Raw genomic sequence first — 14,370 nt, forward strand, 5'->3', positions numbered from 1 at the left:
GTTATGGTTTTTACCTAAAGGCCAAACTTTATCCTTCACCTTGGTGTTCAATTTCTTTTGTAGGATATTTGCCAGTACCGATCTAAGCTTTCAATGTACTGCCCTGGAAATACTTTGGGGTGACTCCTGTGTATGCAGTCAGGCATTTCATAGGAGTCTGAACGCATCTGAAGAAAAGCTTAGAAAAATACTTTTTCAACTTGATGCACTCCAGAAATTATATTTTCTCTTTACAAATATGAATCCTAGGCACCAGTACTCAAAAAGGCAGAAGGGAGGTAGGGTGGTAGCATCACTGAACTAGAACCAGGGAAATTAACCCAAACCAACTTGCACTTCGGCTGGTATACTATTAATATGAGGCCCTCAAGCATTCTTTGCAGTCTGTAACTGGTGCAAGCAGGTTCTGCCCCCAGAGAAATATTGATCTAAGACCTGTGGCAAATTCATCAATTTCAAATCCAAAACTCTGGGTCCTAACTACAAGAGACTCTTAAAGACAAATTCAAGAAGCTGTACTTCGAAAAATGATGCTATTACTTGCGGAAAAGAGGACTTGATTGGTATGAACAAGGTAAAGGCAGTAATGTTCACCCCTGGGGTTGGGGATGAAATGGAGGATGAATCGTTGTTATTAAGTGGACAATCCCAAAATCACTCTAGTAATTTCTCTGCACTCATTTTGGGAATTTCATTTAACACTGTATTCATTCATATAATGGGCACGCCAACTGCTTTTCTGAGTGACAGGAAACAACAGATTACTGTAATCTCTGACTAGCTGAATATGAAAAATATATCAAATGGAGAGAAGGAAAACTGAAGATGGAGGAAAGAAATACTGCAAGTAACACAGAACTTCATTTTCTCCCCACTCCTCCCCAGACTGAATTGGTTTTCATTTTAGGGTGCAGCCCCATGGACACAATTTACCATGAACTTTTCAACATTGGTGGTAATATCACTTACTGGTGTAGAGGTAGTTCAAAAATGATTTATCATGAGTAGACAAAATTTACAGCTACACCCACAGAAAATGTAGCTCCTTGTTACAGATACTGTAACTCTATCAAGTAGAGCTCTAAGATGCACTCACTGCCAGCATAGTAAAGCCACGAAGGGGCATGAGGGTTTTGATACGACAGCCATACAGACCCTCTTACAGACCAAACAACACATATTTCGTAGTATGGATTAATGTATTCAGCCAGACAAGAGAGACTATCCCAAGAAAAGCAATTATTGCTGGTGCAATCTGCATCTGCTCTAAGAGGGTCTCTGAGCTCATTTCTCTCTATGCAGCAGTTACACCAGTCCACCTGTTCCAGCCCAGTCTGAGAGCAGATAGCACAGATTAACAGCTCAAAAATGCATTTAAGGTTCACATTTTAATCTAACAAAAAGCCTATGAGAAAAGGCTCACGTGGTAGAAAGTTTCCACCAACTCAGAGAACAATAACAAAGACAAAACTATGTATTCAATCCACAGAGCTTTGCAGCAGAACCTGAAGCTGCCAAACGCAGGCTATGACAGATGGCCATGGGAGCAAACTTGGAAAGCAAAGGCTTTCAAGGAAGATGGCTGAGGCTTTAAAACTAACTAGTAATTGGCATGATTGTCAGTGTTAGGAGTCTGTCACTTGAGCAAGTTCTAGCTGCTGTGTTTACGTGCGCACCCATGCACGTATGTGTGACTGTGTGTGCGTGGCTGGCACGCTGCTTCCCTGCAGGGAATTATTAATAGCCTCGGGTCAGCTCAGTGCTGTGCATCTCTGCCAGAATAGCTATGCTGGGCAAGAGCTCAAAGAGCTAAAATCGCTGATTGCCATAGCCAGCAGAAACCCCTTGTGCAGAAACAATTATATGAGCAAAATTCCATTTTCACTGGCTCTTTTCACTCTGTGGTGTATTTTATACACCAGTACAAAGTGTACCTTAGCCATCATTGCTGCATCCAAAACTAGCAACACTTTGCTGCAAAGGATACCTTGAATCTCTATAAGAAATAGACTCCAGGTATAAACTCAGGAGGGTGACACTGAACTTCTTTTGTTGGAGGCATCTTAATTTTTAAACAGCAGTAGTGGGAGGATATTCAGTGAGTAATAGGGCACTGTTCTCCCAACTGATGAAATGGAACACCAAGAAGACACCTTGCTTGCTATCAATGCAAACCGGCCCGTCCTTCATTTAGCAACTATTATCGACAAAAGCTGAAATCACATCATGGTAACAGAATTCAGTTCTCATCCAGAGTAAGAGCAGTAAGTTCCTCCTTCCTCCCCTTGACCACAAGCCTCACTCTCATCTGCTCGTTACACTACCAAGCCCACCTTTCCAATCTTCCAGTGGTTTGGTCTCATTCAAGAAGCTATTACACCAAACCTCTCTGCTCTTTTCTTTACCAGTCCAAAGAATACTCCATTCACTTTGTCTGGTCCATCTGCCATTTAACTAAAACAAAACTTTACTGATAGAAGTTTTTCTATCAAGCTGGTTAACTGCAAAACTTAGGTTTGTCTTTGTTTTCCAAATGCTGTGAAGTCAATTTTCACAGTGTTGTGTCTCTGATTTGGAGAGGCATTGTTCACACTTCTCACATGGAAAACACAACTGGCACCTTCTTGTAGGGAGTCTAACATTATCTAATATAAACCTCCCCTTTGCTAGCAGTAAAAAAATCCTCAAGAAGGTGGGAGAAATCTCTAGGAATTACTTACAACCAAGGTGGATGGCAAATATATGACACCAGGCACCTTTTCCGGTATAACCTGTAAGCTCTGTTGAACAGATCAATCCAGCCCATGACTGTGCATCATAGACATTTATTTCTACCAGTCCAGATTCTTTAGGGATTGACTTTTGATGGCACAGCTCACTGGCTGATAGTAATCTCTTCTCAAGTCCCTTAGTCTTTTTTTTTTAAAAAGCAGAGCTGCCACACAGGCAGCACTGCTTGACTCATCACATTCAGGCTCTGCGTGGAGCAGATTTAATTCCGTTGTATAGAATACTCAATATATTTATCCTGGCACTTGGCTTTTTTCTCATGAGACACCATCAGAGTTGTGGCAGCTTTAAAAACCTAAGCTAATCCCATATATATAGAAGGAAAAAGGCTGAGCTGGCAGGATTTACTCTACTGAGGACACACATCATCTGTGCTCCCTTCAAGTGGACCTTGCAGCTTATTCTGATTGTTCTCTCTTCTCCCAGGCAAAAAGGGGGTTGGAAAGAGGAAGAGGGCAGTGGGGACTCTGGCGATAATTTGTCTAGTGAGGTCCATTTCTGTAATATAAGATGAGCTCCTGGAGTTGCTCATTTGGTTGTTAAAGTCTTCGGCAGGAATTTTATTTTCAAGTGTGTGCCTATGGCTCCCGAAGCCAGGAATGGGAGCTCTGGTATAGTTAGCAAACACAGAGGGGTGGGGGGACGGGAACCAACAACCCACCATACAAAACTCCCTCAGAAGTGTAAGAAGCAATGTGATTGTTATTAAAAATGTTATGCAGTCAATCCTTCTGTAACACTTCCAAGAAAAGTTGTTCCTGAAAATTTATACAGCAGATGCAGAAAAATATCCAGAAGAATATATGGCATGTTTAGTTTTACTTCCATTATTATTACTATTATTATTATTATGTGATTACTAAGGCTGAAATGATGTAACTGAGCAACTGATATAAAATTGTGTCTTAGAAGGGATATAAATGATAAATGACTATGAAACAGATGACCTTTTCTTAACAAAATGTCCTATGAATTCTTAAGCTGTAACAATGAATAAGATCCCAAAGGAAGAGACAGGATGAAAGTCATGAATGTGTCAGAAATTAAATACTAAAGCAACTTCCTGTCACAGTGAATTCTGGTTGACGTAACTTTTTAGTCTCTCTAGGACCCAGTTCTTCCCAGCAAGAGTATGAAACAAACATCTCTGAAATTAGCTGAATACACCATGCAAGTTCAGTCTGGTACCTTCTGTTTTGACATGAAGCCCAGTGCTATTCTCCAAGTTTCTCTTCATAGTAAGCGTCATTCTGCATCCATCACTAACAGAGGCAAAACTTAAACCTTCCCAGGTTGATCACTAGCTTTACTTATTTTAGTGTTTCATATAAAAATTTCAGCCCTTTTTAAATTTTTTCTGACTTCCTATATCTGGAAAGAAACTGATATTAAAACATCCATCACATTCTTTGCTTTCTTTGTGCATTTTTAAATTTAGTTATTCAAGTTTTATAAGAACATGGTCTCTCATGATTGGTAAGGGTCCTTCCTATGATTACTCCTAACATGTTTGACAACTATGCTTTTGCTATTGTTGAAATAGTATGTGTCTTATCTTACGGTTAGATAGCACATCACATAGCCTATATTTCTGCATATTATGTTAGTTTTCCTCTATACTTCAGGTACTGTTGTTTTTTAACGCAATTACTTTATTCTGTTAAAAAAAAAAAAAAAGGACTACACAAATACATATAAGGTCTGTAGCCTCCTCCTATTTTTATTCCTATCTGGGATATTTCTTTTGTGGAAACCTCCACTCATTTCAGCTGAGTTCTATCACAGAACTTCTGGCAAAAAGAAAAAAAAAAGAAACTAGACTTAGGCTGTATGTTCACACATATATGTGGCTGTGTGTGCTACAACTGGCAAGCAATTAATGCTTGTATACTAGTTTGTTCGGGTTACGGGACAAAATGGTATGTGATAATATGATCCAAATTTATTTCTTCAATATCAACACAGTATTGATGAGTTTTTCAGTTACAATAGGATTTTTTAAAAAATCTTAACTGTTACGATGCATGTTCCTTTTATCTAGAGCTCATCACTATACTGTGAGATTCTTCAATATTCACGACACAAAGGCTCTTCTATCCCTCAGAATTCATTTCAGATGAAGCCATTAGATCTCACAGTTGCAGTTTAATGTAGGGATTTTAGGTCATCTCAGAACTTACCCTTTTCCAAGAACAGTTTTAATCTTTGTATAGTACTTGAATACACTTCTTATAATTATGTTTCAAGTGTTATTGCAGCTATATTTCAGATTTTACGTATGTAAGAAAATGCTACATTATTTTAATACTGACGGTAGGGTAAAAATCTATTCAATATTCACCTTTCAGGAAGCACAATCAAATATCCAAGAACACTATTAGACTTGCCTAGCATAAAGTTTCAAACTGCTAATGGGTTTTAAATTGATGTCATAATGCTGCAATTTAAATACATGATGTTCATTAATTTTGCCAGAACTCTTTGTAGAGTAGGAGTGGCATGAAAGAAGGAGGAAGGTTATATTTTCTATACCTGCTTCTTTTTATCTGCTTGCCCATTTTTGATACATGAGAAGAATCATTACATCAGCTTGGGGTGGGGGGTGAAGTTTACTCAAATGACAATAGGTTTCAATTAGGTAATCACTGTGGAGTTGTATCAAAGTAATATTTTCTATGAAAAAATACCGGGAATAGGATAAAAGTAACTAACACATGATAGGCGTGACATTTCTTAAAGATGGATTTCATGGGACCTATCACCAAAAATCCATAGGTACAAAGTGGAAGAAATAAGGGACAGAAAGGTCATCTTGCCCGTACACATCCTTTTCACTGGAAGGTCAAAATTCATGTACCTGAGCGAGAGAGCAATATTGCAGAACAGGCAGCTATAGTCTCTCACAAATCTCAGGGAGTCCCCTCAGATGTGGACATTGAAAAGGGAAAAGAGATCACATTGTGGAGGACTACTAAGGGATCCTCTTCTCTTGAGGCAAGTGAGGGTGGGCACCGGATGCAAATTTTCTAGGTGAAGAATCATCTATTTCAGAAATACCTCAAAAGTCAAACTAAATGTGTCTAAACATAATGGGCCAGTACAGTACAACACTTCATATCTATTTATATTTCAAATATAGTATGTTTACTGTACATAAAGTCAGTTTTTCCAAAGCTGTTGCTATAGCTACAAATCAAGGAAACCATAGCAACAACCCTGTATTATGTACAGCCTTAATTAGGGATTAAGTTATGTCTCTCTCTGCATTTTATATTAAATACTCCCATACAATCTAGTTATAGTAATCTTAAATTTTTTTCAGACCTTTTAATAATAAAAATTCCATAGTATTATACTGTCAAGTCAAATACCCTTGAAATATGTCTTTACGGCATTATTCTGATCATACCTAATAATATACACGTCACTGGTTTTTATTTGAGATAAACACAGATGTTCGTATCACCATATTTCCTGATCATCTTTAATACAAATCATTGATCGCTTCAGCCTTAACCACCAAGTAATTGATTTTCCATCATCTCATAAGGTTTTCAAGTCTCATCCCACTCAGCCTTACCCCAAAAGAAATGAGCTCCTCCTAACTTCAACTTTTTTTCCTATATATTAAAGTCTTGGGATTTTTTTCCTTTTTCCTCAGAAAGTAAGTATGCAGGGGAGGGACAGGAAAGGTAGAGTAGTAGTTCATCTAGATTTTCTAGCTTCCCTGTCACATCAGATGACTGACTGGGTTCGTGGTAAATTACTCTAACTACTCTGTTTTGTTGACCTTGTATATGTACTATTTAAGTACTCTGAGAAGTTACGATTAGAGAGCCCTGGCCTGCTGCATGCAGCCAGGCCTCAGCATGGAGCCTGAAAGGAACAGGTAAAGGAAACAGAGAGCAAATGTGAAGAAAAGGAGGAGAAGGATGTCGGAAGTAGCTGAGGAACAGGAAGGAGTGCTATCAGACAGCAGGAGACACGTAGGACCCAGTGCGTTGACAGACTTCAAAGGACACTCTAGAAGACTATGAACACATTCAACAGATGTGCAAAGATTCTCTCAACAAAAGAGAAAAGAGATAGCCAAAATCTGTCTTGAAAAGCCTTCTCTCCTACCTTCCCTTCCATCACATAATTTTCTGATAATTCATTACGGTATAGTTTCCTCACCTTTTGGTCCTTGCCCATTGATGAGATGGCATGTATCCCATTTTGCAAAAACCTTGGCCACATTTGTTTAGGGCATTAGCTGCACTCACAGACTGGACCTTCTGCTTATCTTACATACCATAGCAGCATAAAAAACTAGAAAATAATATCTTAACTCTATGAAATGAGCAGAAATTCAATGCATTTGGCACTTACACAGAAATGAGAGATCTGTGGTTTTAATCTCTACAAACAATTGAGAATTGCTGGCCATTTTAATACAAATAGCATACAAAAACTTATTTTATAAAGCAAACTGCGTTATAAAATTGTAGTCTGAGAAAGCTATCAGTGTGACTTAGGAACATGAGCTGTGTAAAAGGTTTTCACATGGGCAGCACAATAAAACTTCCCTCGCACAGGGAATAATTAAGTCAGAAGATAGTGCATTCACAATTAGCAAGGCATGTTCAGTTTCTTCATTATCATTTTAATTAGCAAATATTAATGTAATCTGCAAATACAAGGGAGAAAACAATTAAAATTACTAAGTTTAAAGAGTCCTTCATGACCTAAGCTAACTTGAGACAAATGTCTTACTAATTGATACTGGTCACCAACTTTCAGGACATTCATTTCCATTTACTGTTAGAACTTCCAAGCGTGTTATCAAATTTATGAATGAATTAAGGCTCCCACAAGCTACATCTAACCTCTGATGAAGGCAATGGTGAATAAAAATGGATTAGCAGGCTCCTCTCCTCTCCAGTTATCAGTTCAGCCTGATAGTGATCAAGTGACTGTGGCAGCTCTACCTCATTCAGATTCCATGCCTGCCGCTGTGGCAATAACGCTGGGACATGCAGAACACACTGCCCTCTGATTTTTAGTGGGTTCCTGGTCCTTTGGTATTTAAGATATGCTGGATGGAGCCTTATTTCTTTTGAACTCAACAGCAGCTCCCATTCATTTCACTGGGACTAGGATTCACACCCTGACTCAAACAGATTTCATTTCGGGTGCTTATCCTTTTTCTGCTCTGTAGATCATGTACTTTGGCCTCCAGTATACTCAGTGCTGCATCTTACATGGACTACAATTAAAAGCTACAGAAGTTTAAAAGAAGCTGCCTCCTAAAAACTATAACCTTCTCTCATTCTGATTTTCATATTTAACACTCTGAAGGTAAAATAATAACTAACTTGTCCAATACACTTACAGGACTGAATAGCATGAAGTGGTAAAGTATTTTCATTCTCTCTAAAAGTTGTTATGTGAATGAATTTCATTCATGAATATAACTGCCATTTTATAAAGAAAAATAAGCAGCAGTAAGTGGAAGTCTGATAGTATTTCTCATGACTGACAGTGCTATAACTGATCAGAAGCAACTTTTAGAAAGAGTTAATTTTTTTATGTTAGCTTATTTTGCAAGTTTGCGTCTGTTATAAATAGTACCCAGAGAGAGATAGGAAGAGTCTGGGGGAAAAGCACCACTACCACCAAAACCCAACAATGTCATTAGATATTTTGCCAACTAAGACAGTTTAAAGCAGGAGTCCCTGTAAAATCTAATTTTATCACACAAGTATTTTTATCACACAGCAAGTATTTTGCAAAGCAGGTACAGGCCAAAGCATTTTAAAATACAGACTGGAAATACATACCTGGCTTTCAAATAGCTACCAAGTGTTAATGTACTAGTTTCAGAAAAATCCACTAAGCCTCCAGCTTTATAAATTTCCTACACTCACATACGTTCATTTCACAAATCTTTCCCTTTTCCTCTTCCGAGCACACACAAACACAAATAAACTACTTCTTCCTTGGGTATCCCAGGCAAAATTAAATATTTTTAGGGCTTTATTACAAACACACACAAGAAAATTTCCTTTTGAGTTAAAGGGACTGAAGGCTTGAAATTAATATGAAAAATTCTCTTGCTTGTATAAATATTAGTTTTCACTGCAACCAAGCATGATTTTGAAGCCAGCTCACTGCTCTCTCCACTGCAGACATGACAAATTTAAAAAATTCAATGGTCATTTAAATGGTAGCACACTTTTTAAAAAGACACTTTGCTCAGAAACATTGCTTGCTTTAGTTTTTACACTGGGTAGGTTGGTAGAAAAGCAGTTATGTAGGATCAGAGAAAGAGAAGTCTACCGGTCCATTTTGATGTGCTTTTGATACCAGGTCTTACCTCTTGTGTTTTCACATTTATATATCCATAATGAGTTCTCAGAGGCTGCCTTTGGCCATTAGAAAATGGTATCCATTTGATACTAGTTTGTCCAAAGCAGTTTAGGATCAAAGGGAAAGTTACTTCATTTGTGAGACGAACGATGATCAGACAGAGGAATGCTGCAATGAAACTCACAGCAACAATGGACTTTCTCTGTAATGAAAAGAAAAAAGAAAATCAATTATTAAAATTAAGAATTGCTTTTAATAAAAAAATACATATCTTCTATTGTAAGATGAAGGAAAAACACTTTAGAAAGCTTTATTTGAAATTATTTTTATGGTAGTCATCTTGCTGCAGGAGCACAAGACGACAGGTGACTGAATCATTTTGTTTCAATAAATTTGCATTTCAGAGGTTTTGAGAGTTCCTTTTAGAACTGGTCAGAAATGAATCAGTTTTGCTCAAAAAAACCCATCAGGTTTTTTTTTTTAAGTTTCAAAAAACATCTATCAGTTTTAAATTTTATTTGTATTTGGAATGAAGATTTTATGTAAACATCCACACCAAAGTCTCCATTCCAAATCATCAGTGCTCTAGACACACGACAAATACACGAAGTGAAAATGCCATCTGCAGCCATACCACACAAAGTTTATTGTGAAGATGATGATCACTACACTTCATCACTACTGATGAAGATTGCATTTATTGTGCATTAATTTTAAATCATTCCTGTGCAACAGAACTCATACTCTAATCTTAAATATTTTAGAACAAATGGTCAGCAAAGTCAGCACAACGTTCTGCCTTATTCCAGGTTCACAAATTTACAAAGTGAGGCATTATTATCTTGGACAAGATGACCTCCATTGTTAATAATGTAACAGATCTGAAGCCTGTATCTAATTAGCCTTTGCTTTCCACCTCTAACCTATCCAGTTGGTTGGACTGGTGAAGGTACCCACAGAAAGATGTCAACTTTTCCCCTGGGTAACTCCTCAGTCTGCAGGAGAAAAACTTGTAAGAAATATGACGTTCCCCTCATTTTTAGCTATTTTTTAAATACTGCAGTCAATTACTTCTAGAAAAATTACTTAAGGACAAAACATGTTAGTTGGCATATGTAAAGATTCTAGGTATGATACTCTATCGTAAAGGTTATTTTTCAATTTTCCCTGAGGGAATGGAATAATGATCATTTATGGGTGTTTGTACTGTACTTTAATTACATTCTAGCTTTACCTAATTTGCCACAGTTTAATTACCCTACTGAATGTAATCCTATCCCTCTGAACAGTAATCTATACAGAAAATAGAGGGGAAAAAAAATTATTTGCCTAAGGGCCTACATAAGCATATAGTAACACTTAATGCTGGATGACAGAACCTGATCACCCCAATTCCTGTCTACAAATACCACCAACTAACAGGAACCAGCAGAGTACACATTTAAGACCACTTTTGTACATGATGGCAACAAGGTCGCACGTGCTGCAATGGCGATGGAGGGGTAAAAGGCGAGCTCTGGTTGCAACCATGTAAGATGAATCTGTTCTTTGCCTGGAGGTTCATTTCACAGTCTGCAGAAACTAAAATTCAAAATGTTGAGCAGAAGAAACAACAATATTTACACAGCAAACATACTGCGAAAGATGTAGACAAAGTTTTACTGAACACAAGCACACAAGGCCTATGTGCCCATGCACAAGGCCTGTAGGCACTGCTGCCATACTTTGCTTCAGTTTCTGGACACAGAAAACAGTAAGAATCACAAAGAGCACACAGCAAATTTGAAGGGATATTACTGTATTCCCACACACAAGAGTTAACAAAATAATACATTATGGGGGTCAATTGCATAGCTTTATCTGTTTTGATATATTAGGAGGCTGCAATTTATAAGATAAAAGCAACGAAAGACTGACATGGAAAACCTGGGTGACTGAGGTCACTGCGAGGAGAAAGGGAAGAGGATGATGAAGGGAAGTATTGTGGCAACGCGATTCAGTGAGAAATCTTAGACAGCTAATAGCTGTGCAATGTAAATTGCAAATCTTCAGAGGGCAGTGCAGCAGCCGCAACCCAATCACAGCTTTCAGAATTCATGGAAGCCACTGCACTTTTCATCAGCTGCATTATAACAGATTTACATTAAATTGCAATAAACTGGCTGGGGAGCACTTCTGTGTCACTTCTCTTTGTACCAGATGGAGTCAGAAATGTTTAGCTATATATCAGGGCCTTGTAAGTGTTAAGAGCAGCCAAGATGTGCAGTGCAAGTGATAATCGTAAAGCAATGAGAAGGAGCATGGATTAGTCATATTATTTATAGCAAATCAGAATTAAAATATTGCAAATATTTAAAGGGGAATCTAGAGCCTCATTCCACTTCACGAGCATGCTTCAATCAAAATGTCCACAGCAGGGAACAGCAGTACTGCCCTGTATGATGCCACTACCTGATTTCCACCTATTCCATCTTTGTGGTTTGTTGAATACCATTTTTTACTTCCATTATTTTGTGCAGATATGTTCTGAACTTGAAAACATTGCAATTAGCTTTGTGTGCTTCTCACAGGGAGCTGTTCTAAAGAGCCTCTGCCCCGAGAAGAATTCAGATTGTGTAGCTAGATTTCTTGGCCTTCATTAGGATGCCATCTGATTTTTACATTCCTTCTCTTTAAATACACTGTACTACAGGAGGAAAGAAAAAAGCGTGGCCTTGTTTTGTTTTCTTATGTAAGAAAATATTGTTTGAAAAAGAAAACAGCAAAGATTTTTCTGTGTGTGTTGCTTAGCCAGAAAGAACCTGCACTAACTAGAACAGTGCAATGAAAGAAAGGAATTTTTACAACAGAAAGGAATCAAGGCGTCTGTTATAAAAGTTTTACTTTTTTTCCTGATCCTCCTCCCCATCCCACTGGGAGGGGGGAGAGGGGAGTGGCTGCGTGGTGCCTAGTTGCTGGCTGGGGTTAAACCATGACACACCTCCAAAAGTAATTTGTTCCCCTTAAGTTCCTCCCTCCTTTACCTGCTCAAGGAAAAAAAACCCAAAACAAAACAGGCGCTATTTGTCAGTAGGTGCTTCTTGTAAAATCTCCCTTTCTGCAGATAAATGGATTTTGTTATCTTTCCTCTGATAAAACTTAAAATTTAGCATTGGAGACTCCAGGAATTCTACATGACATCAGGATATGACAGAGAAGTATGAAGCTATATACAGAGATGAATACCAGACTCTAATTTGTCTCAAAATTTGTCTGCATCAACATTTTAAATACTTACACATCTTACCATTTGGGAGAGCTAAACTAACATTAATTAGCAAGTCTGCACAGAAACAAATCTTATTCCTTCTTAATTTTCAGTTCTCATGAATGCAAATAATCTCTTAACAAAAGAAATGTTTCTCTAACATGGAAACATCCCCTGTATAAATCTCAATCAATCTTTATATTTTTCTAGCTAATTTAATGTAAATATTTTGATGTTGCTGACATTTAAATAAAAAAATGTATATTCAGTTATAAACATTTTTTATACATATTCAGTGAGGAGTAAACAATAAGACATATTTTAAACAGTTTCTTAGCTGGATGACTTGCACAGTATATTAGCTTTTGTAACATTTTATTTCATTCGCTATAGTACATGACTAGTCTAGATGACAGTTGCAAGAAGAAAATTACCATTCTTATGAATAGAGGATCCTACAGCAGAAGAGTGATGGAGTTTACTATTTGTTAATGACACTAAGTCTAAGAGGCTGCTCATTCACGGTTTAAAAAAAAAAAAAGATAAAAGTGGACACACTTCAGATCAGAGTACGTGTACTGCAATACCTGGGACCCCGTTGGGCAGAAAGCACACACTAGAACTAAAGTTTCTTCTCAACTCTTTTTACTCAATCCCCACAACAATATAATCCCAGTTTCGGTTTCAGTTATTTCTCAGACACCAGGCTCATTCTGTCTAGTGTGTATATCAAAATCAATAAGCAGTAGGCACAATTCACACTTCTAAGGCTTCAGTTTATATTTACATTGTTAAAATAAGAATTTAAATAAAAACAGGAGTGTCATACTACTATGCTGGTTAGGATTTCATGAAAAACTTCATCTGTTTTTGGCTATTTACCAGTGCCAGGGTGATTCATTAGCTTCAGTTTGGTAAGAACTTGACAGTCTGAACAAGTTTTAGTCATTTTTCTTTCATAATCTGTTAAGAAGTGGGAGATGACGAGACCATTTTTTATAGTTCAATAATACCTGATAAAATAAGACAGAAACTTTTTTTTGTGTTGTATACAGTTATCTAGTAGGGAGGAAAAAAGGAAATATTTTCAGCATAAGAAGAGAATTTCAGAAGTTGTAAATTTTACTGATGTATGTACTAAGTATCTTTATTCTACTGTCCTGGTTTCGGCTGGGACAGAGTTAACTTTCTTTTTAGTAGCTGGTACAGTGCTGTGTTTTGGATTTAGTGTGAGAATGATGTTGATAACACTCTGAGGTTTTAGTTGTTGCTAAGTAGCGCTTATCTTAAGCCAAGAACTTTTCAGTTTCCCATGCTCTGCCAGCAAGCAGGTGGGCAAGGAGCTGGGAGGGAGCAGAGCCGGGGCAGCTGACCTGAACTAGCCAAAGGGGTATTCCATACCATGGAACGTCATGCCCAGTATATAAACAGGGGGGAGTTGGCCGGGAGGCGCGGATTGCGGTTCGGGAACTAACTGAGCATCGGTCAGCAGGTGGTGAGCAACTGCATTGTGCATCACTGGTTTTTTTCTTCCCCCCCCCCTTCTTTTGTTGCATTCCTTTTCATTACTATTATTATTATATTTCATTATTACTATTGTTAGTATTATATTTTACTTTAGTTATTAAACTGTTCTTATCTCAACCCACGAGTTTTACTTTTTTTCCTTTGCTTTCCTCCTCCTCACCCCACTGGGAGGGGGAGGGGGAAGCGGCTGCGTGGTGCTGAGTTGCTGACTGGGGTTAAACCACGACATCTACTTTCTAGCCCAAGAGCAACACCCTGCCACTTAAAACATTATTATCTGGCAGAGACTATCAAAACACTTTATAAGCAGTAATAAATCCCCATCCTAGTGAGATTAACAGTAAAAACCCATTTCAGAGATGCATAAACTGAGGCTGAAAGCAACTTCCCTAAGATCACAAAGAAATCAACAGAAGCTACTCCTAAACTTTTATTCTAGAACGATGTTTTTTCTC

The 14,370-nt window shown here is 37.8% G+C and overlaps 1 protein-coding gene across 1 annotated transcript in view; it reads right to left on the reverse strand.

Moving 5' to 3' along the window:
* The window catches only part of ST6GALNAC3 (ST6 N-acetylgalactosaminide alpha-2,6-sialyltransferase 3), a 225,766-nt gene that overhangs the window by 107,439 nt on the left and 103,957 nt on the right, over nt 1-14,370 (reverse strand). The window contains exon 2 of the mRNA XM_050901029.1: nt 9,149-9,343. Within this exon, the coding sequence (XP_050756986.1) occupies nt 9,149-9,343 (195 nt within the window). The remainder of the gene's footprint in view (nt 1-9,148; nt 9,344-14,370) is intronic.

The sequence above is a fragment of the Gymnogyps californianus genome, chromosome 8 (assembly GCF_018139145.2).
Source record: "Gymnogyps californianus isolate 813 chromosome 8, ASM1813914v2, whole genome shotgun sequence".
Lineage (NCBI taxonomy): Eukaryota > Metazoa > Chordata > Aves > Accipitriformes > Cathartidae > Gymnogyps > Gymnogyps californianus.